This window comes from Eleginops maclovinus, chromosome 5 (assembly GCF_036324505.1).
Source record: "Eleginops maclovinus isolate JMC-PN-2008 ecotype Puerto Natales chromosome 5, JC_Emac_rtc_rv5, whole genome shotgun sequence".
Lineage (NCBI taxonomy): Eukaryota > Metazoa > Chordata > Actinopteri > Perciformes > Eleginopidae > Eleginops > Eleginops maclovinus.
The window spans coordinates 1,447,579-1,471,283 of NC_086353.1; the positions used below are offsets into that span (position 1 = coordinate 1,447,579).

Consider the following 23,705-nt stretch of genomic DNA (forward strand, 5'->3'; position numbering starts at 1 on the left):
CACACACTTTGGACACGCACACACATTTTTCTCTATAAATTGTATGCACAAAGACTGTTCGGAGGGACTTCCACAATTGGCTCTGGGAACCTCGTATTGCCCGTGTTGGGGTATGATACTATGCTGTTGTAATAAACCTTATTATATACAAGCTGGTGTCTCCGGAGACTTCTTCATCATCTTCACAAAAACATCGCTACAAGATATACCTCAACAGACAGTGGGTAAATGTGCCGTCTACATTTCTTGTGCCGTTTCCTGCGAGACCTTTTATCTTTACTCATAATATTCAGTCCAGCCCAACCAGAGACCACTGCTCTCCTGTTTTAAGTGGGTCAACTTGCCAGGAAATACCAGATGGCTTACAGTTTGTTGTTCTCAGGATATTTCTCATTTCTTGGCTAGACTGGGGGAGCGGTTGCTTATATGAAATAGAGTTATGTTGATTTCATGCCTTTTGGATTTCTCAAAGACTGTGCTTGAAGAAAATTGATTAGGAATTCAAAGAGGAGTAGTCTTTGTGTGTTGTTGTTGTTGTTTATTATTATTATATTTACTCACTTTATGAGGGCGGCAGTGGCTCAGACTATAGGGGACTTGGGCTTTGAACCTTGCCCTTGCGCAAGGCACCGTACCCCCGACTGCTCCTTGGCGTCGGCGAGACTGGCAGCCTCTTCGCTCTGACACCTCTCCAGATGCATGTCTGCAACCTAGCTATAAAAACGATAAAGTGTGTAAAACTCTGTGTACTGAAATGCACGTAATACACGTGTACTGTGTGGTTAAACTATGTATGTAAAAACAAAGTAAATACATTTCCCAGAAGGGATGTTCGTCTTTTTCTTTTATCATTTACACCGTTTTAGGAAATATTCCCATTTTTATGATTCTTTTATTTTGATATTTTATTTAAACCGGAAGTTCCAAATTCTGCACGTCATTGTTTTATTGTTGAAAGTGCGTACCGGAAGTCATGTTTGTCCTTACGGCCGTTAGCTCGACGGTTAGTGACTTGACTTGAAGGAGGATCAACGAGCGGAATTTTTTATTGTAAACGGTAACCGAACCGGCGAAATGTCAAACTTAACTGACGATTGAAAACGTGTCAGCTTTTACTTTGTAAGTGTTTAGAATTTTTTTAGTGTGTGTCGATAATGCAGGACGGAAAAACCTGATGAAGTTCACCAGAGATATCTGCCGGCTGCTGGGCTTAGGAGGCGGTGAGTAACACAGAGAGACAGCCGATCAACTGGTGCTTTTTCTGGGAGAGAGAAGGTGGACAGAAAGGGTCATGTGGAGGTGGAAGAAGTACTCAGATCTTGCACTTAAGTAAAAGTAGAAGTACCAGCGTGTAAGAATACTCTGTGACAAGTTAAACTCCTGCTGTCAACATTTTACTCTAAAAAGTTACAATATTATTATCAGAAAAAATGTAATTCAAATGTAATCAAAGTGCATAAAATGGCATTTGTGTGTAAATGATTACATTTATATATGTGTCATTTCTAGATAAGTAGAATTTTACTGCTGTGTACAGACAAAGTTTTGATTGACTAAGTAGATTTAATCAGTTTTGAGTACTTGTACTTCAAAACTGTAGGCCTACTTGTAGATCGTGTACTTTTACTCCACTTCATTTTTTAAGTATCTTTGCAGATCTGGATGAATGATGGTAAATATAATCAGCCCTTAAATCAGACTTTAGTTCACCTGGAGTAAATTCAGCAGCTAGCTACCCTGCAGTATACAAAGCCATTCAAACTAGCTGCACCTTTACCAGCTCTGATAAACACATTAAAGCATCAATTATTATAATTAAAACAAACATATAATACATATGGACACAGTAATTCTGAGTAAAAACCTTGGGGAAAAATACTGTTTGCTACTATTCTCTTATACTGTTTGAACTCCATGACCTTGCAGATGTGTCCTGTAAGACAGGAGGCTCCTAGTCTTGATTCATTCTTTTATCCCCGGAAAAGATAGACTCTGCTGCTTTCCCGTAGAGTTGTCTCTTTGAAGGCAAAGAGCATCATTCGACTACTGTAAAGAGAACCTATACACGAGCATGTCAGACAGTGTTCCATCTGTTGCCATCCTGATGCTGAATGCCGTGAAGACTATATAAGTTTAGTTAAGTGTAACGAAACTCTGCTCAACTTCTTGCAAGAATAAATTGGGACCTGATTATTGATTCTCAAGCCGGTGTCGATAGATATGTTTCCTAACAAAGACCTAACTTTATCTTTAGAGTTAATTAAAGCAGTGTCAGACATTTTAATAACTGTAAAAATAACGTCTTGCAAAAATAAGACAAACACTTTTATGCAACTCATTTTGCAGCTGTATAACTGGGGACTTCAACACTTGTGATTCTTTCCCATTGTTACCTTATGTGACATAAACTTGTCATAAGCCCCCATATGTCCCCAAGCTACCGTTTCTTCACGCTTAACATAAACCCAGTTTTGCTCTAACATTTCATTGTTGTGGAAATTCCACACTTATCACCTTCTGGTAAGAAAAGAACACATCTACAACCTTTAAATTAAAGTTATGTGATTTAATAAACAGAATCAAGTTCCAGCTGGAAGGCCAGATAACCTGCACAACCAATGTAGTACCAGGATCTGAAAGCCTCACAGAAACAACAAGTCAAATACAGAGGAGCAGGTAGCAAAGGGACATAAGGCATGTTAATTATATCAGGTAACATCCGTATGATAATTTGCCTGACAATGGTCCAGTGGCAGCCTCCTGTCTGACAAATGCTAGAGAAGACATAAGGTTGCCAGTCTTTTGTATTAAAGGTGCTACAAAAGCCGGGGAAAGACAGCCTTAGTTAACATACTGGGAAAATCAACCAGGGAAGTACTTGACCTATGTATATATATAATTAAATAAGACTTACGATACATTTCTACGATAGTCATCCCTGCACTGCTGAACTGCAACCTGACGTTATATAGTAAGCCCCTGGGTTGATGTTTGTTAGGTTTACAATCCACTGGCCCCACGCCATACACTCAACAAAAAATATTTGACTGGCAAATGAGTAATCCCAACCCCAAAAGAATGCTCAGGAACTGGTTTGACCACAGATGCAGCTCTCATAAAGAAACATCAGATATATTCATTTATGGTCAGTACGTTGGATTAAAGCTTTGCTGGAATCTTAGACAAATCAAAAGTTAATATCACTTGGACCATGTTTACATAATTACACTCATTACATCCACACAGCTGTAAAACTAACCTTTGAGTAGAGTAAAACACTGAGAATTAGGATTTTGGCTGAAACAATACTGAAACTTCACTTTTATAGGAACATTGTTGCTGTTATTAAGTTACAGGATTTCCCCCAGCCAACTTCCCTGAAACTGAACTAAAATCCTGACAAAAACTTTAACCATTAAGGGAAAAGTGTGTCTACCTCCAAGGAGTGAACGCCAAAGTGAGTTATTCTCTTAATCTACTGTAAACAAGCGTCACGCTTTCATCTGCGTAAACATAACCATTCCCACAGGACAAACACATGAGAACGCTGCGTCCCGTCTTTCATATTTTAATCACACTCTTTGAGTTACAGAGAACATGACCTTGACATTTTCAAGGTCTACCATAACGCTCGTTAGACATTTAGCAAAGTCCTGTGAGAGACTGACTTTATCTCCGCACGGGTGATACATTTCTCCCAAATGTAAATCCAAAGATACCTTTCTTTTATTTTCTTGAATACTTTCTGACTTGAAGAATTACATCTTTCCAAGTCAGTGCAGATTTAGACGATTCAAATGACCTGGAAGCAACACAACACTTCTGGCACTGCACACGATCCTACAGGACTCATTTGCTGACGCAAACTTAAAAATATCATTCCAACACTGATATTTTAACAGTGAAAACAACATTAGTCAAATGACCTTCGTTGCCTCCATCTGGAAGCATTTCCGCTTAGATAAACGCCTACAATGTGACACAATCTTCTCTTCCTGCCATCTATTTCATCCAGACATAAATCAGGTTTATCTCCAATCAGTGTGAGTTTCCTCCTGTCTTCATCGTACGGTTGTCCTTGGACTGTCTCTCTCTGGAACACCATGCTCCCGTAGCTCTGCTTTCACTTCATGTCCTCAAGTTTGAACTTGTTTATTTTTAAGAAGAACGTTTGGCTGCACTTCTCTCTTGTGTTCCTCGTAACTTTAAAAAGGCTTGACGGTTATAACAAACCCGACTAGGTGTTGCTCTACCTCATTCATTGCTCAATGACTCTTTATCTAAGTGCTCTTTTTCTACTGTCTTCTTCTTTCCAGAGTATCAAACCATATCGACCTGTCTGCTGTCACTTAACAATAGCACAGTTAAAAATGCTAAAGGCTTTATATTAAACATACTGTTGACATCCTAGAGAATAGCTATTCCATACACCATGAGTCCAAATATTTTTGTTATAATTAGGAGTCATAATATTACATTGCATTTAGCTGACGCTTTTATCCAAGGTGGCTCAGAATAAGCGCAATAAACAATAACAATACTAACTCAGAACCACAAGACAACTGCAGATGTATTCACTTTAAGTAAGCCTAACAATTGTAAGTGCTTGTTCTATTCCTATATTATTCTAATGGTAAATGTAACAGAAAACCCAGGAGTTTGCTGGGTTTTCTGTTTGTGATGAAAGACATGCAGATTTTTTGCTGTCATGATATTGCTAGGGTGTTAGTGCGGTTCTGACTGAACTCAAAGTGTTTTTTGAACTTCCTGAAGCTCAGCATGAATCAGAAAACAAGCGAGTAAATGTAGCATTCAGTGGAAGTGTATTTTTGTATGTGACCTCAACACCGTGGTGTTTCGGTCTTGTGTCAGCAAAGAAGGATGTGGATGAGTCAGAGAGAAGAGCGCTTTACTTTGGGACTGCATACTTTTATAAGTGTGTTTGATTTGGTATTTTGTGTGTGTTTGGCTTTCCATTTGGGTGTGCCTGTGTGTGTGTGTGTGTGTGGGATCTGTTTGGTGAAAGGAGGGGCAGATGATACAGTGTTAACCACAGACACTCACTAGCTGTGTGTTTCCTGTTCCTTGAAATGATGTTCTAATGAGAAAGAGACACAGACCGTAATGCTGATGCTGTTTTCATAGTTTCTATTAATGAAAACCAAAAGATGTTTTGCTCTGTAAATGAGATCAGATCATTACCAACACAAGCCACCGTTACAAAGGGAAGTGAACAGTCTTTCAAATGGCGTACCCATACAACTTACGAGATATGATTGAGCGGACACACATGTCCAATCTTTCTGACACATTTATTTAATGGAAAATGTTGAGTTTATTTTTTACGAGAAATCATAAAAAATACATCATAGAAAATATCCTAAAATATCCTAATACCTATCAGGCACATACCGCGTATCTGCGTATAAACACGGAACAGTAGTGGCTGTTGTTATGGCCAATATCTAAATTGATCACAAGATATGATGTGGTGATGTAACATCCCGGCTGAATAGGTTTTATGGACAGCCCTGCAGGATATTAACAGAGACGACCACTTATGACTCTAATTTGCCTCTTTAGTGGTTAAAGACCTTGTTAAAAAGCTCTTTTGTTTTCTGAAATGGTCCCATAAATCCACATCTATTTCATATTTGTTCTTACATGAAACCCCTTCCAGCAGGTCAGGGGGCTAAGGCCTTCACCGGACTGTGAAACAGACAGTCAGTGTTTCATTATTAACTGTAGTGAGAAAAACTGCAAAAGAGAACCAGTGGGAATAAAGTAAACAGCGTGAGGGAACAGCACTCCTCTTAAATCACACACGATGAGTGTTGTATGATGGTGTTGTTGGGTGGGCATTTTGGGAGTGGCAGTCATTTCAATAATAACTCTTATTGAGTATTTCTGTGCCTGGAAACCATAAGTATTTTTAATGCTTATTTCGTGTCTGTACTCGATGTGGAAAACACAGTAAATAATTAGTCCTGAAGTCTCCTGTTTCCCAAAAGCATATGCTCATCTTTTTCTTCTCACGAATGAAACCGCTATCCGTTCTTTTGACTGTAACGTCGGATTCATTTGGTTGACCCGTTTGAAAGTCACGGTATATGGCAGAGCTAAAAAGAAACCGTGCTGTTGACATTTTGCCCATTTGTTTGAGCTCATACGCAAATATCTTTGAGCTGGAGAGTTTGTCTTATAGTTGATGTGGATGTTTCCATTGTGTTTAATCTGCTGAAAAAATATGAAGAACTTAAGCTGAATGAGAACCAGTAAGTCCTCGCTGAATGACATCAAATGCAAGTTCTGAGAAGTTTCGTTCAACCAATCGAACACATCGACTCTAAATCTAGCAACAAATTACAGGCTTAGTGTTTCTGATCTGTCCCCTGGTGTATTCTGTTAATGGTTGTGGGCCAATATCCATTAAAATCTAAAGACTTTGAGATGTAATAGTCATCGGGGATACTTGTGGGCTATTTTTGGCTGTGAGTCTTTGACAGCGATACAGTTGCAGCCAGACTTAATAAGTGATGTGTGAAATATAGAAGGGTGTCGTCTGCATACAAACGTTGGTTTTCTGTAGGCGGCGCAACCTGATGTAAAAAAGTATACTTGAAAACTCCAACTCAGATATTTCAATTTCATGGAGTCATTTTCACCCTGAGCTAATTTGATGGCCCGAACGAATAGTCATCATTTTTACACACACAAGTGAAAGGTTTAAGATGAGTCTGGTGTCAAACACACACACTTAACTCACAGAGCTGGTTCATGTTCCCTGCAGAAACACTCCAGCTGTTTCATTCTCATGAGTAATGCACAGAAAAGTTTGAAAGCACATTACAGTAACCGTTCCCACTCATGGTTCCAGGGAAGAGAACTTGTAATGGAGATCCTGGAATGGTTTGATTCTTTATAAAATGGGCTCTTCCTTACCGCAAGATGTTGAAATATGTGCCTTTTTTTGTCACATTTTTTTCTTCTGCTTACACAATGAGAAAGTATTGCATTTGCAAGACCTCATCCAAACGTCCCTTCGTTGTAGCTAAAGTCCAACCACGATTTCGGAAAAATAACTGCAGTTTCTTCCAATCTTCAAGCAGACATCTTCAGCCTGCTGTTCAGATTTGCAGTAAATTAATTTAAGAATAGGTGTTTAGGGAGCAATGAGGATTAAAATGTGTAAATGATGATGAAATGAAACTATTTGGGGTGGACAATAGAGTGTGACGATAGGGCTAAGATGAAAACCTCCAACAACAAACCTCCTGCTTCTCAAATCACACATTTTTTAAATTAAAACTACTGTATGATCGTCTTCAGCTCTGCGTTCAATATTAAACTTAATTTATGGTCTGTTATCCTTAGAATTCGGGGAAAAGACTGATATAAAATCATGAGAAAAACCTTTAAACCAAGGTGTGTTTTACCGCTTGATAAGGACCTCTCTGGACCGTGTGAACGTGTGCAGATTGCTTGATATCCCCCTCACTTGCCTCTGTGTTTTTGTTGCACCTGTTTCAGAATATTCACATTCAAAATTGACATAGCCATTGCATTTACGGCAGCTGTGCTCAAGATCTCCACACACAGTATTCTATAGGCTTCTTTTTCTTGTTAGTGTTTTTATATTGTGTGGATGGGAAACGTGTCTCAGTCCCAAACCTATAATTTGACATCCAAAACAAGCATGTTCCTCTCCTTCCCGGTCTCTGGTTATTCCTGCTCGTCCTCTGCCTTCAGTTTTCTGTGGCTCAGGTTGTGTTGTGGCTCTTAACGCCAAACAGATTTAGTTTCTGCTCATTCCAAAAGTTTCTGAGAGGAAAAGGAACTATGTTTGGACAGCGTTTTCTCCCCCTGTCGTCATCTTGTGTTTGAGGGAGAAGAATGTTGTCTGGAGACTGTTCAGTATTCTCTCTGCAAGGACTTTTGATCTGTAATGGATTGAAAACATACAACCTCTGTATTAGCAAGTGGCAAAGCTCTATGCTGCATCTGATCAGGGGAACTTTTGACTTTTGGAAACAGGGGATCATTCCAGCTGGAGTCTTTTTAGCATGTTGACCTAATTGACCAAAGTAGCGACCAGACCCAAACTTAGCCAAGAGCCCTGAACAGATAAGGCCACTTGAGTCTGTCAAAAACCTCCTCAGCATGGACAGTAACAGCACTGCACGCCTGGAGAGGGCCAAGTGGAGAATATATGTAGAGCCAGCACAGATTACTTGCAGAGGATTGTTTCAATATGAGGCTCGTCTGGTGTCTTTTATCAGTTTGGAAAGGAATGGCTTAGTCTTCTAGTTAGAGCTTGAGAGATCCACTAATAGTCCGAATTCAGAAATGTGCCGAGAAGGAAAACAGTACTTTGCACGTTTCTGGACTGCTTTCTTTTTATGAACCAAAGTAATTACAGCCAGATGGAACGGGAGGCTTTGAGTTATAAATATAACGTACAAAAGAAAAAGGGACGAGTACAGCCAATCCCAAAACTCTCGCTCTGATGTAAACTTTTTGGGGTGAACTATCTCTGCGATTTGACAGATTGTAAGAGCGTTAAGGCCTTTTCAGTTTCTTTTGGAAGACATTGGAGATGGAGGCTCTTGTGTTTTTCCTGGTCCATGGACATTTCCCTTCATAATAATATGGGATACAACGTGCTTCGTTTTAAATAAATGGTTATTGTTCTCAAACGTTCCCCTCTTTATTGGCCTGGAACCAACTTTTGGCCCTATTTCTTTTTTCTAAGTCTTTGGGATGTTTTCTTGCAATCTATTGGGAACATACCATGCGATATATTGTTCATCAACCAAAAAATGACATGGTGAATGTTTCTATTATTGAATGATACTTTCTCCTCTTGAGTTTTTATAAAATAATGGCGTTTTAGTCCCTTTCTTAAGTAAAAAAATCACTGTCCTTCCAAACAAATGCAGAGGTCATGCGATCGTGGTTGGCAGCATGCAAATATAAAGGATCGATATAAACGTCCTCTATTAAAAAATTCATCATAAAGAGTTTGTGGTTTATTCCAACAGTAACAAAAGAGGGCTTGGGGTCAAAAAGCTTTACCACTTCCTCCCGTTCTTCTTGAATGTGTTAACCTGGACCGCTTGTAAAACTAGGCTGTCATAGATTGTAGATTTGAGCTGAATTCACTGTTATTAGAAACCAAACTGATGCTGGAGCTGGACATTTTATGGTTGAAGAATTGGGCCAGCTATGGTGACGGGTTTATATGCATCCCAACTTTTGGAAGTACGCAAACCACTTTCTGCTGCGGTTGCCTCAAACCTTAATGGACCGATATATATACATGAATTCCCCTGAGCCTTTTAATGTATAGACATATCTCAGGTCTATTTCTGTTCGTGTTGATATTCATTAGGCCGAGCTTTTTGGTAAATAAATAAGTGCCGCCTGCAGCCTCTGAAATCCTCCCCCTGCTTGCTCACTGATGACTGATGTAAATAGACGGAGGCGTCTGAAATAGTACGAGGAAAACAGGCGTGGCGTCTAGCAAGAACATGAAAGGGAAGACTCCCGGCACACCTGTCCCTGATCTGTCTCTGCATCAGCTGAGCAGACATTTACCACCATTCAGTCTGTGAGAATGGATCTGGGTTTCACTAAAGGCTGGAGTGTGAATGTTTCTTCTTAGACTGAATCTCTTTTGGATAACTTGGTTCAGTTGATATTTCAATACCAGTGTGAAATATTTGTAGAATGCCTCTGCGTACCTGAGTGCTATTTCTGTCCAGGGGCCCGGGGTTATTCCTGGCCTGGTGACTTCTTAGTTTACTCTGAGCGGGAGGGAGGAGGTTTCCCCTCCTTCAAACTCTGCTGCTGCCTTATTAACATGCACTGAAAACTAGTTTGTTCTGATTCATGAGAAAGAAAAGCTGCGATACTTGTTAACATTTCAAATAGGCCTTTATAATTTGCCTCTTTGGGGTAATCTTTAACTCATGTTTGCTGTGCAGATTGTACTAAATAAAATGCACCTGGGCTTTATCTGGGATCATTATTAACCACATATCTGGACCGCATTTGTATAGAAGCCAATATTTAAATAAGCAGGCTTTATTCAAGAATCGTTTCGAAGTTCACTTGTTTCACTTTTGCATTATTTAAAAACACGAGGGGAAACGAGACACTCTCCCCCTCTGTGTGCATCGTCCAATCACAAGCTGCCACAAGATCACCTGTGTAGCTCTGCATGGGAACACACACACACGCACACACACACACACACACACACACACACACACACACACACACACACACACACACACACACACACACACACACACATTATTTGTCTTTCTTGACACATGGAGGCATTTTGAATAAAGGTTTTGTGTGTGTGTGTGTGTGTGTGTGTGTGTGTGTGTGTGTGTAGGAGGGTCATGTGAGGAGGAGATGGAGGTCCAGAATGGAGCTTCTGACCTGACGGACAGAAGAAAAGACCAAGGCTCCTCACAGGTGGACTGAACGATCACTGTACTATATAAACTATGGATTATTCATTTTCCTTTTTAGTGAAGCACGATAAAGGTCCCCAAATGTGAATAGAAAGAAAAACAATTCCATGCCATCTTTATCTCTATCAAAAGAAATCCCCAATATTTTGTCTCTAAATCATTTTGTGTAGAACAGGAAGCTATGCTTACCTGTGTGTGTGTGTGTGTGTGTGTGTGTGTGTGTGTGTGTGTGTGTGTGTGTGTGTGTGTGTGTGTGTGTGTGTGTGTGTGTGTGTGTGTGTGTGTGTGTGTGTGTGTGTGTGTGTGTGATACTATTCCTCAAGCAGATGCTGAACAGTGAGGAGGGTTTGGATGATGAGGAGAAAACCAGAAGGAGAGCCGAGAAGAGGAGAGCTAAAAGGAAAGTGAGTGATGAGTCACACAATAACACACGACGAGCAGCATTCAGTGTAACTAATAAACAAAGCAGCACAAAGGCATTCTAAGGATAATCACCAGTTACATTCATGTCTTAGTTGTCTAATCGCTCTGCTAACTGAATGCAATGTTTCTTCCACCGCTACACCTTTATTTACTCATGTCACCCATCCAGGGCCGGCCCTGGGCATAGGCAGTATAGGTGAATGCTAAGGGCGCATCCATCCATGGGGGGCGCAATAAATTGTGGAAACAAAAAATGTGGTGCCACCCCCCCCTCTCCACATTACTTGATTTGGGGGGGGGGGGGACGAATGCTAAACTCATGCCTAGGGCAGAACAATGGTCAGGGCCGGGCCTGCACCCATCTGTCTTCATTCCTTTCCCACAGCTGTGTGCACCTCCCTTTCTTCCAAACTTTTCACCACGCCCTGTTCTCCCTTTCTTTTGTGACACACCTGACATCCACCCGTGTGTGCCATACATGTGTCTTTAAACCATCCCACAGCCACCGTGTCCATGCTCTCCTTTCAGAGGCAGAAACAACGCAAGAAGCTGGAGAGAGGCGACAGGACGGAGGATGCTTCGGAGCAGGTGGGACATCAAGGGTCCAAAGCACACAGAGCGGGCTGTGCACGTGTGTGAACGTCTGCTTATGTATACTTTCAATTCACTAATGAAGTTTGCACAAATTGCACGAGTATCTCCTGATATTTCTTCAAAATAAAAGTTTAACTCAGTGTAGGTTTTTAATAACTGACTTTTACATAAGATAAAGAAGTGAAACACATGTAGCATGTGAACATGATATTTAGAATTTCAAGGAATAAAAAAGGTCAAATAGGCAAGAGAAATAATAAAGGTACAAATGGATGAACATATTCTCACACATCCACACTCTCTCTTTTCTGTGCATGTGTACTATATGAATGCCTGCACAAATGAAGTTTGCACAGAAGTGCTTTCCTGATATTTCTTCCAAATTTAACGTGAATTGAGTGCATTATCTCCGACAGAAGATACAGAGGAAAAAGCTTCCCGGCAATTGAGGTCAGTTTTTAAAACGTGTGTCTTCTGAAGAACCAAATCCAACATGAAGTTACTTATATTGGCATAGCATACGAGGTGCAGCTCAAAGTATTTAACAATAATACTATAATAACATACCCAACACAAGGAACTCAACGAATAAAAGCAGGAAAAATAGGAGATAATAATTAAAAATATGAACACTTATTAAAACATTCCTACGCATCCAACAGCTGTTTCTCTCCACAGGTGTTTGAGTAGTAAATATGATGGCAATAAATCACTCTTGTCCGCTTCTTACTTTAAATGCATTTCAAAACTTTCTCTTTGAAAACACAACTTCTATGATAGCTTTTTGCCCATTTTGTTGCATAATCTCCCTATCAACCCCAGAGTTCTTCTGGGATGACTTTGCAGCTTCTCATTTTTAACAGGAAGAGGAAGCAGCTGGCGCGGGGTCAGATAGCGACAGTGAGGAGGAATTGAAACAGGAGGAGGAGGAGGAAAAATGGACCGCCGTTCGCCCCAGAAACAAAAGCTTCCCCGAGTCAGTCCCTGCTCTCGAGACAGAGGGGGGGACAAGCCACGGCCAGCTGCCCCACCGGACCTCAGAGGAGGTGAGGGGAAACGTATTATATAATCAATTCCTTTAAAATACACAATGTACAAGGTGACACAGCATTTCTGCAAACACTCTGTATGAACACACCCTCACTTAGCAAATATGAACTCTTAATAGCATTCAGTCATCTTAAGGAATGGTAGCCAACGCCTTTCACATGATGTCAGTCCTGGTTTCGAGTCTGAATGTTGACAGTGGATTGAGATCAGGGTAGGTCAGTTTGGTTGTTATAGAGATATTCTTTCATAAGAAATAAGGTCACATATCATAAAAGGAAACTCCCCTTTACAACTGCAGAATCTTTCAGGAAAATAATCATCATTTTATACCATTCTGTGCCACTTTTAGAGTTTGGGAGTCCCCCCCCCCATAGAAAGAATGGGCTTTTATTTCTTCAGAATAGTCATTGGAGTTGGAATTTGAAAAAAGTGTCATAATATCCTAAATATATCAGGGTTATTTCTAACATCACTTCCTGCCAAAATTAAGCCCCGCCCACTTCCCCGGTGAAAATCCTGCATGACAGCAAAGAGGAAAATAACAGTGTCTTCATGTCTTAAAGCTGAGAGTCATATATTGCACCTCAAACATAAATCCAGAGCTCCGGTTTCTTTACTTCCGCTCCAGAAAAAAGGAGAGTTGAAAGAAAGGATCAGAAATCTCAGTCTGTGTCAGCCTGCTGCCTGCCACTCGTCCCCCGGCAGACCCACCGGACATCCATCCCCTATTTATTCTCCGTAAGCTGTCTCTGCCGTCTGACCAGCCACCTGACCCCATCTCCACATTTCTGACTCATTAAACCCTTTCTGACCCACAGAGAGATGGTTTTCTGGCATCACTTTAACATTTTACAGGGAAAATGTGCATTTCGATTTGAGGGTGCATGCCCACAGTGGAGCAGAGACCCTGATACTGGGTTTAGATAAAACCCTGGATATGAATCCTAAATACATTTATAAAAACACACATATAATGTAGTTATGGTGACAGGCCTTTACGACCTGTGTGAATAAACAAAATGTTTACCCGTGTGTGTGTGTGTGTGTGTGTGTTTCTCAGGAGCCGGAGTGGGATGTCAGCAGTGCGTTCGTGGCCAACGCCGCGAGCCACATCAAACTGAAGACCCTGAAGAGCAGAACCATGCAGATCTCCAGAGAGAACAAGGAGAACGAGGCCAGGAGCACCCAGGTACACACACACATACACACACACACACACACACACAGTGGATGTCAAATTCTTCAGCATATTTCATTTTTTTGTCTGATACCAGAGTTGTTGTTTTTCCTTAGGATGTGTAAACAAATCTAAAGCAGCTAAATCCACAATCAGTCAGACTGTCTGCTGTGATTGCAGGTGGAGAGCACAGAAGAGATGAAGAGGAGGGGGGAGTCTCTGACAGGTGAACCTGAGTTATTATTTAGAGAATCTTTCAGGGTGAGGTTTAATATTATGTCTCCCCTCAGTTTGAAGTGTAATCGTGATCCTGTGCGTGCTGTCTCCAGTGCAGGGCATCCAGATGTTCGGGCAGGGTCTGTACAGCCGGGCAGTGGACATGTTTACAGAAGCCATCTACTGCGACCCCAACGACCACAGGTGTGTCCTTTGAACTCAAACACACTTCCCCTATCACATCTCTTTCCCCCCCCCCCCCCCCCAGAGCCCCTTCTAACAAACACCCCCCCCCTTCTGTGTTTGGCTCAGGTTCTATGGAAACCGCTCTTACTGTTACAGCTGTCTGGAGCGATTCTCCGCCGCCCTATCAGACGCTTGGAGGTCCATTCAGCTGGCTCCTGATTGGCCGAAGGGGTACTTCCGTAAAGGGTGTGCTCTGATGGGGTTAAAGGTCAGCACCTGACAAATACTTTCATCAAAACACTTCAAATGGACTTTCTGTGATGAATCCTTAAGGAGGTTTTGTTTTTGTTTGTTTTGTTGTCTTTCTGTTTGTCAGTTACATAAAACTGCTCTCCTAAAATGGAAAGATAAACCCATTATATTTCGCTGTTGTTTACATGGGCAGATCAGCCATCTGGCCCTGACTGAGGTCTGAGTGACCCCTCCATTTTTTCTTTAAATAAACAAACCTGGGTAGAGTAAAAAGTCATCGAAACATTTCAAACTCCAGCACCCTGTAATCCTTTACCACTTGGTGTAGTGTCGTTTGTTTTGTTTAATTGCCCGGTCACTTTTCTAGAGGCTAATGTGTGTGTGTGTGTTTGTGTGTGTGTGTGTGTGTGTGTGTGTGTGTGTGCATGTGTGTGTGTGTGTGCGTGTGCGTGTGTGTTTGCAGAGGTACAGTGAGGCGGAGGCGGCCATGGAGCACGTGTTGAAGTTGGATCAGCACTGCAAGGAAGCTTCCAGTAAACTCTTCACCTGCCGGGTCCTGCAGCTCCTGGTGAGGAGAGCCAACGCTGAAACCAGTTTATATCAGCCCTGTAGTTATTCTGTGTGTGTGTGTGTGTGTGTGTGTGTGTGTGTGTGTGTGTGTGTGTGTGTGTGTGTGTGTGTGTGTGTGTGTGTGTGTGTGTGTGTGTGTGTGTGTGTGTGTGTTCAGGTCATTTGAAAACATGAGGAAACTTTAATGCTCTGGCAGTTTGAGATGAGTTATTTCATTGTTTTACTCTAGGAGTTGGGTTTCGAGGAGGAGCAGAGTAAGGAGCTGCTGGAGAAGTTCACCACAGTCCAGGCCGTGGTCACCTCACCTGAGGCCCAGAGTAAGAACCAACTGCAGTACCACATCTGTCCACACCTGGGCAGCACTGCTCTCTAAACATTCTGCTGACAGTGACAGCAAGACTTTCACTTATTTACTTTGACCACAAAATAATAATTCTGTTTAAGTTTCTCACCTTGAATTACCATGAACTCTTAAAGAGATTTTTTTTGTTGCAAGAAGTCTGGATGAATAATAACAGGATTTCTACTTTCTGTTTCTCTTCAGCTCTGAAGAACCAATCACAGCAGGACCAGAGTGGGTATGTTGTCTAGCTATCTGTTAAAAGAAAAATATAACATCTATAAATATATATGTGATTTTGAGAAATAAATATGATAATATATTTTGAACTCGTCCCATATTGTCCTCTCCTGTGATCTTTGCTTGGTCTCTTCCTGTTTAACGTCCTCTCTGCTGTGTTCCCTGTCCTCCAGGAGCTGTCGCTCTCTGTGGGTGGGGAACGTTACGTTGGAAGTCACAGAGAAAGAGCTCTTGGATCTCTTCAAAATGTAAAACACTGTGCCAGTGAATGAGTTCAGCTTCAGGGCTATCCAACAGTAGTAGTAGTGCTGTATGAGTGATGCTCTGTGTTTGCACGGTAACAGGTTTGGGGAGGTAGAGAGCATACGAGTTCTTCACGAGCGTTTCTGTGCCTTTGTTAACTTCAAGAACGCCAACATGGCCACCAGAGCGCTGGAGAAGCTGCAGGTGAGAGACAGCGCTCCTTCAGGGTGATAAACTCATCATGGTGTGTCCTTGTCTGTGTCTGACGGGCTGTTTCCTCCTGTGCAGGGGGTGGAGATGGGCGGCAGCAAGCTGGTGATGAGGTACCCGGACCGCTGGATCCAGCGAACCCTGCCCCCCCCACAAAGGACCAACGACAGCCTCAGCTCCAACTGGGAGGGACCTCAGCTGAGCTTAGCTGCCACAGGGTAACACACTACTGACTCATCACAAGAAACCCCCACTCTACAGGGGTCAGCACATTGATTCATCTCTTACTAAAAAAGACAGCTATCTCTTCTTAGAGTCCTTTAAAGGTCAGAGAACAGAGATCACGTCGTGGTTAAAGTGAGGGTACAGATTGTTGTTAGACGAGGTACAACATTCTGATCATTGATGGCCTTCAGAAGATAGATATCCAAAGAGGATCAGGGCCGATTCTTCACAAAAAAAACATTAAAAAATACTAAACTGTATCTGGTCCCTGCAGATCCAGACAGTGTGTACCTATCGCCGGAGACGAGTGCTTCTACTGGAGGACCACGGGCTGTTTCTATGGCGACAAGTGCCGCTTAAAACACATACCGGACCATCAAGGTCGAGACAAAAAGACATGGCAACCCTGACTGTGTCCCAACACAACGGTATGTACGCCAACGCCAGGGACACGTGACTCTGAAGAGTTTCACAGAGACCAAGCTGCTGAAGTTCAGCCCTTCTGATGAAAGGAACTCCCTGAAGGGACTAAAGGCGAGGATGGACACGGGGGTCCCTGCTCTGTGGGAACTCCAAAGGATCCTCAGAAGGACAACTGAGTTTGGTCGAAGCACTCTGGAAACACTTCCAACACAAAGCTCAGTGACAAACTGCGTCCCCTTAACACCCCTGTTGAATTGCTTTAAGGTCAAGAGGTATTTTCATAGCTTTTCAATAAACAGTTTTAAATATGTGCATAAAACAATAAATAGATGAAAAAACAAATGACATGTTTTCGTGTTCACTCAACATCTTCAATAAACACAGTCGTTTAAATACTACATCTGGACTCACAAGAATCTCACACTTCCTGTTGTGATTCTTGCTATGAATGTGGATGTATATACAGCATGAGCATTGCCGGTGCCTACATGCCAAGAAAGCGCTCTTAGGTTTCGTTTTCTTGAAGCTGAAAGCCATGCCAGGTTTGAACACACTGCCAACCACGAGCAACACACCCCGACCACATCCTCTATAGTCGATGCACATTCTTCGCCCTCTGCTCAATATACCAGATCATGTGTTTCAACAGAGAGCTGCAGGTAAGGGTCCGTCCGCAGGAACCAGTGGATTTGTTGTCCTCTTCCACATCGTGTCAGGTACTGTTCATACTCTGCAGGGCGATTATCAGACAGGTCATCAAGAGGGAGTGGGGTTTGAAACCAGTTTACAGATGAGATGAAATGTGTTGCACCTGTCCTTCTGTTTCGGTTGTTCACACCTCACTGGATCCTTTTACCTTTAAAAATCTAATTCCAAGTGACTTAAATCATGTCTGTGGGTTTATAAATCTACACATTTTGATTATAAACAACCCAAAACAAGTGGATTCTGGTCTCTGATCCATACAGATGGGCCTCTTTCAAATTTTAAGCAACGATGTGAAAGCAGCAGCATGATGTAAACACTTTAATGATCAATCATTATAAAACATATCAGAGATATTATTCTGAAATGGACCAATCAGACAATGACTACTTTTACTGTCGCTACTTTAAGTACATTTAGATGAGAGTACTTTCTACTTTCACTGGAGGAACATTTAGAATACTTTTACTGTGACAGAGTATTCCTACACTCTGGTACTTCTACTTTACTCAAGTACAAGACCTGAGTACTTCTACTTTACTCAAGAACAAGATCTGAGTACTTCTACTTTACTCAAGTACAAGACCTGAGTACTTCTACTTTACTCAAGTACAAGACCTGAGTACTTCTACTTTACTCAAGTACAAGATCTGAGTACTTCTACTTTTACTCAAGTATAAGATCTGAGTACTTCTACTTTACTCAAGTACAAGATCTAAGTACTTCTACTTTTACTCAAGTACAAGAACAAGATCTGAGTACTTCTACTTTTACTCAAGTACAATATCTGAGTACTTGTACTTTTACTCAAGTACAAGATCTGAGTACTTGTACTTTTACTCAAGTGCAACATCTGAGTACTTCTACTTTACTCAAGTACAAGATCTGAGAACTTCTACTTTACTCAAGTACCACATCTGAGTACTTCTACTTTTACTTTAATACAAGATCTGAGTACTTGTACTTTTACTCAAGAACAAGATCTGAGTACTTCTCCCACCTCTTTAAAGATTAAGACGTCGTCCTCACAGCTCAACCTGAGACCGAGCAATCATTCGACAATGTAAATCCCTGTTTTGCGTTCTTTGTACAGCTCAGCAGAAAAATAAAGGGATGTCAAAACTTCAAACCACACACACTAAGACACTGAGACAGGAAACACCCCGTCTCCTGTCACCTTGACTTAGTGATGAGTGTTATGGAAATGTCCCCCGATATGTTCAATGCATAACCATAACAGTGCAGAAAAACTGTCCAACTGAGCCGAATATGAGCCGAATAAAGGCCATAAAAGTCTGAATTGTAGTTCAATATTTCCTGCCACTCTGTTAGGCCACAGCTAGCATTAGCTTAGCTTGTGAGATCCAGACATCTGATGGCTAAAATCCTTCATCTGCTTAAAACTGACCAAGATCTTAGCAGTGTATCACAAAAACGTGGCCTCAAATTGGATAAAGAGTAAATGTATGACTTGTTTTGGTAAACAACCATAACGCTGATGCATGCATTAAGTGACATTACAGAGGGAAACATTTAACCAACAGTAACTTTGATGAACAACACAGATTTCTAAAGGATTCACAAATGGTTGGAAAGTTATTTGTTACATTCCAAAGCTGAAATGTAACAAATAGCACATACCATACCTGTTTGTCAAAGACTGACAGCTGCAGGAAATCAATCTTGTTGTATCTCTAGCTCAAATCCTCTTGGTTTACTTCAACAATGATCTGATTTTACATATCGTGAAGACAACGGTGGTTTTGCTCTGTGTTGCAGTGGTACACAGCAGGAAGGGCTACATGTCCACTGAGATGTGTGCAGTGAGAGGATCATCAGTGGACATACGCTGCATCTACGGAGCTGCGTCCACAGCGAAGAGAAGCTCCATCTCACTGAAGAGTGTCCTCTGGTTCACCGACATACAGGAGGAGGGACCTGTGGACCTGAGCACAGACTCGGAGTAAGCAGGTCGTGTGAAGTACTACTGCGACAGGACGACCTGCACTCTGAGGATCTCAGACCTGAGAGACAGCGACTCGGCGAAGTACAAGTTCAATTCAAGGACAAACCCAGCAGGAGGATTCACCGGCTCAGGAGTCACTTAACCGTCACAGGTACGTATCACGTCTTGCTACCTGTCAAAAGCTCTTCGCACACTATGATGTTTTCCCATTTTCATTATTATCCCAGCCAGTAACACTGTACTGAGACCTAAAGATAAGTGTGTTTTTAGAAAAGCCTTGAAAGTTTTTGATTAAAAAAAACACATTAAAGAGACCCTGTTGTGCTTTTTAGGGCTTTCCCTTTTCTGTAGTGTGTGCCCCCCCCCACACCTGAAACCCCTCCATTAGACTCCTTTGTTTACTTCCTGAACATAGTGACATCACTTTATTACACTCGCTCTTCTATTGGCTAGCGCTCCAACACATTGTATCTGATAGGCTAAGGGGCGGGACATCTCTAAGCGGTTGACAAATCACAACAGAGCCGACCAGCTAACCAATTAGAGCAGACTGGGCTCTGGTTTCGGACAGAGGGTGAAAAGAGGTGCTGCAGCACAGGCAGTATGAGAAACATAAAGGACTTTCTGAACATTAAAGCATCCATGCTGGCCTGGGAATCCCCGTCAGAGCTGGTCAATGAGACCCGGGAAGGGGCACTCGACATTGGATAAGCGGTGGAAAATGGATGGATGGATGGACAACCTTTTAAAAAGTGTTAATCTAATTTTGTTTTCAGAGTCTAAATGTATATGCATGGTGAATATTTAATAAAGACATTCAAATTATGTTATTGTGTGTTTGTTCCTGCTCCACAGATCCAGATGTGCAGGTAAAGGTGAGCCGACTGTACATCACCTGGGTAGAGCTGCAGTGTAGCAGCTCGTGCCATCTAACGGGCAGAAGATCAAGGAGGAAACATCTTCCTCTTATTCAGACTACTTTAACCCTACAGACAGTTATTCCTGTGCAGTGAGAGGACATGAGGACTCCCTGCTCCTTCAGTGTGTGAGTTACTGCAGTCTTTCACCGACATGACGCAATCTGCTGGAGCTTTGTCGCACTGATTAAAAGTCGCTTCATATTTCAGGTGTCAACAGTCAGACCTGTAACAGAGTGACGTATACTGCGAGAAGCAAGAAGAAGTGGACATTTCCTGCACGTACAGCAGTTATGAAGACCGTGTTGAATCTAAATTCTGGTTCAGACCTGAGCGTAGCCATCAGGGGCAGAATCCCTCTCAACCTGAGGACCTCAGTGAAGACTCCCAGTATGAAGGTCGTGTTCAGATCACTGAAAGATGGAGAGATCTCCACTCTGAGGATCTCTGACCTGAGAGACTCAGATTCAGCTCAGTATCTCTTCACATTCAAAACAGCAAGCTCTGAATGGGGGAGGGATTTACCTGGAACCACTCTGACTGTCACAGGTACTGATCAACACACATGTATAAAATAATTAGACATTATGAAGATGTTCAGATAAATATTCATAGTTAAATATGAGTGGATGATTGAACTTCATTTGTAATGCTTAGGTTTAGGTACATTTGTTGTGTAAGATTGCATAATCAGTGCCTTAAAGTATTTAAATAACGGTTATATGAATGAAATGTTTTATTTTAATTTTATTATTTAAATGTATCATTTTGACTTAATGTTTTTTATTATAAAAAATATATACAATCATTATTATTAATAATAATAATAATAATCATTATTATTAATAATAATAATAATAATTATTATTAATAATTATTATTATTATAATTATTATTATTAATAATAATAATTATTATAATTATTATAATTATTATAATTATTATTCATAATATTAATAATAATAATTATTAATATTATTATTATTATTATTATTATTAATAATATTTATTATTATTATTATTATTAATAATAATAATAATTATAATAATAATAATAATAATAATAATTAATATTATTATTATTATTATTATTATTAATATATTAATTATTATTATTATTATTAATAATAATAATAATATTAATTATTATTATTATTAATAATAATTATAATTATAATTATAATAATAATAATAATAATAATAATAATAATAATAATAATAATAATGATGATGATGATGATGATGATGATGATGATAATAATTTATTTTGCCATTTATTTCATTCTGATTCTGGTTCTCATCTCCAGCTCTGCAGGTGCAGGTGATCAGAGCCTCAGTGCATCAGTTCTCTACCTTTGCAGAGCTGAGGTGTCACAGCAGCTGCAGTCCAGCTGCCGGTCTTTACGTCTGGTTCAAGAACTTTCAGAGAAACATGACGGAGGAGACTTCTACTTATGCAGACTACTTTTATCCCGGAGACAACATCTCCTGTGGTTTCAAAGGACATGAGGATTCCCGCTCTCCTTCGATCTGTGAGTTAAACAAGCTGTCATTAAAGTAGATGTTTTGAAGAGTATCAAAATCAGAGATCCTTTACTCGTCCCACAGTGAGGAAATGTAGATTTCCTGCTGATATTCAACTTCAACACTTGCTATGTGACGTGAAAGGATCCAGAGTTTCAGCATCAGCACTCTGGACAGCGCCTGTGACTACTGGGAACGATTGGGCCATGATAACGTTTTCTGGGTGGAATCATCCACAAATAATGAACTATTAACATCGTCAGAATATATTTGTTCATTATATGATCAGGATCTTGTTAATTAATGTCAAGATTTCTCCTCCAGATGCTCCAAAGCTCCCCTCTGTGTCAGTGAGTCCCTCTGCTGAGATAGAGGAGGGCAGTTCAGTGACTCTGACCTGTAGCAGTGATGCTAACCCAGCAGCTAACTACATCTGGTACAAGGAGAATGAAGACTCCTCAAAAGCTTCAGGACAGATCTTCACCATCACTGACTTCAGAGCTGAACACAGTGGGAGTTATTCCTGTGAAGCCCAGAACAAGTTAGGACGTAGTAACTCCACCTTATATCTGACTGTTGTGGTGGGTAAGTCATACTCATGGGACTCACGTATTAATCGTGACCCAACAGCCGTTTTTAACCCTTTTCCTTTTCATTTCTATCCAGTTAGAGAGGCCTATCACAACCTCTCTGACCATGACTGCAGAGGGCAAACAGGAAGTCAAAATTCAAGTTTACATACAGACCATATGGAAGGTAAGTTTTCTATTTTAGACTCATACTGCACTAACTCTTTGGGATTTGTCATATATTGTTGATCTGACCTCAAAGGATGACCGAGTTTTATTTAGGTGGGGTCTTGACACTATCGGTTCCAGAGGGTTTCCCGTCACATTTCTTCGCAAAACAAAAACAACTGCACTTTGGGAATGCATTTTAGTATTTTCTGTACTGTGTTGTCATGTTTTGTGTGTGTAGCTTAATGTCTTGATTTGCATTCAATTGTTCAACCCAGCGTTGCATAATGAAAAACGTCCTCCTGATGATTCTAACAGTTTAAAATGGCGTAAAACAGAAAGCAACACAGTTTAAGGGTCCTAAACATCCTGTCTATGCTTCTTTTACACAGGTGCATCGAGATCACACATTGGGAAAACACTCGCTTTCGTCCTCTTCATCATCATCCTCAACATCATCTGAACAGCATAGCACAGGTGAGAGGAAGAGCTGAATTGTCTGTGCACGTGAGGACTAGGTGAGCTTTACTATCACTATACTACCTAACACTTCACCGCTATAAGGAACATACAGTGTGACCAATCAGCGGAGCACGCTCAGACAGAGACTGAACAGCATAGCACAGGCGAGAGGAAGAGCTGAATTGTCTGTATTTATGTAGCCCAGTATTGTGATTTACACCTTTGTCTCAGGGGGTTTACATGCACGCTTAACTCTGATGGTAACCATGGTGAACATTATTCCTGATATGTTACCTCTTGTTTCAGACCCTGCCGCCCCTCACCTGGCCTCTGGTTGTCCGCAGTGGTTTCTGCTCTGACCGATCACCTGACCCGTATCGTTCGTACACGCTGGCATGCTGAATTCGCAGAGATTTGATTTGAGAAAAGATTTGATTCCCACAGAAATAAATAAATGTAAATATTGAAGCAAATCTTTGAGACTGTCTTCATTTTTTTTTCTAGAGAGGCGGGATGGTGTGTCGCACCAAGTCTCACTTAGTCATACTTCCTGCTTTCTTACAGTGAAGACATGTTCCTGCTCTCGCCTCTGCTTCCTTTTTCTGCTGAAATTCTTATTCATATTCTCATTTATTAATCACTGGGACATTTGTAGAATCACCTCAGTGCAATTAACTATTCATTTCTTACTCAACACTGTAACTGTATTTTTACCTGTGGACTTTTTTGTTTTATTTTTTGTTTAAGAGTTCTGAGAA

At 41.0% G+C, this 23,705-nt stretch overlaps 2 protein-coding genes across 6 annotated transcripts; both read left to right on the top strand.

The window, feature by feature from the left end:
• Positions 1-982: 982 nt before the first annotated feature.
• LOC134864569 (stress-induced-phosphoprotein 1-like) lies at positions 983-16,981 on the top strand. The gene is made up of 16 exons (XM_063883652.1): positions 983-1,220; positions 10,406-10,488; positions 10,814-10,891; positions 11,439-11,498; positions 12,368-12,550; positions 13,615-13,743; positions 13,912-13,957; positions 14,061-14,151; positions 14,260-14,401; positions 14,849-14,953; positions 15,185-15,272; positions 15,500-15,533; positions 15,709-15,783; positions 15,880-15,982; positions 16,067-16,206; positions 16,488-16,981. The coding sequence occupies exons 1-16, from the start codon at positions 1,175-1,177 to the stop codon at positions 16,621-16,623; spliced, it is 1,539 nt and encodes a 512-aa protein (XP_063739722.1). The 5' UTR covers positions 983-1,174; the 3' UTR covers positions 16,624-16,981.
• Positions 16,982-20,069: 3,088 nt separating this feature from the next.
• On the top strand, positions 20,070-23,422 carry LOC134864579 (Fc receptor-like protein 5). Of its 5 annotated transcripts, none has more exons than XM_063883673.1 (7): positions 20,070-20,352; positions 20,445-20,773; positions 21,532-21,756; positions 22,073-22,333; positions 22,419-22,504; positions 22,878-22,962; positions 23,254-23,422. In XM_063883673.1, the coding sequence occupies exons 1-7, from the start codon at positions 20,327-20,329 to the stop codon at positions 23,304-23,306; spliced, it is 1,065 nt and encodes a 354-aa protein (XP_063739743.1). In that variant the 5' UTR covers positions 20,070-20,326; the 3' UTR covers positions 23,307-23,422. The 5 variants fall into 5 exon arrangements, 4 of the variants coding, with proteins under 4 accessions (XP_063739743.1, XP_063739746.1, XP_063739744.1 ...); XM_063883676.1 differs by having other exon boundaries at positions 20,071-20,352; positions 20,435-20,773; XM_063883674.1 differs by having other exon boundaries at positions 20,071-20,352; positions 22,878-23,003.
• The last annotated feature ends 283 nt before the right edge of the window (positions 23,423-23,705 follow it).

Coding starts and splice junctions, on each gene's coding strand:
- LOC134864569 (XM_063883652.1), top strand. CDS start 1,175: ATGAAGTTCACCAGAGATATCTGCCGGCTGCTGGGCTTAGGAGGCG. Junction 10,892..11,438: donor AGAGGAGAGCTAAAAGGAAA/GTGAGTGATGAG, acceptor CTCTCCTTTCAG/AGGCAGAAACAACGCAAGAA. Junction 13,958..14,060: donor GAGGGGGGAGTCTCTGACAG/GTGAACCTGAGT, acceptor TGCTGTCTCCAG/TGCAGGGCATCCAGATGTTC.
- LOC134864579 (XM_063883673.1), top strand. CDS start 20,327: ATGAGGACTCCCTGCTCCTTCAGTGT. Junction 21,757..22,072: donor TTCCCGCTCTCCTTCGATCT/GTGAGTTAAACA, acceptor TTTCTCCTCCAG/ATGCTCCAAAGCTCCCCTCT. Junction 22,963..23,253: donor ATCTGAACAGCATAGCACAG/GTGAGAGGAAGA, acceptor CTCTTGTTTCAG/ACCCTGCCGCCCCTCACCTG.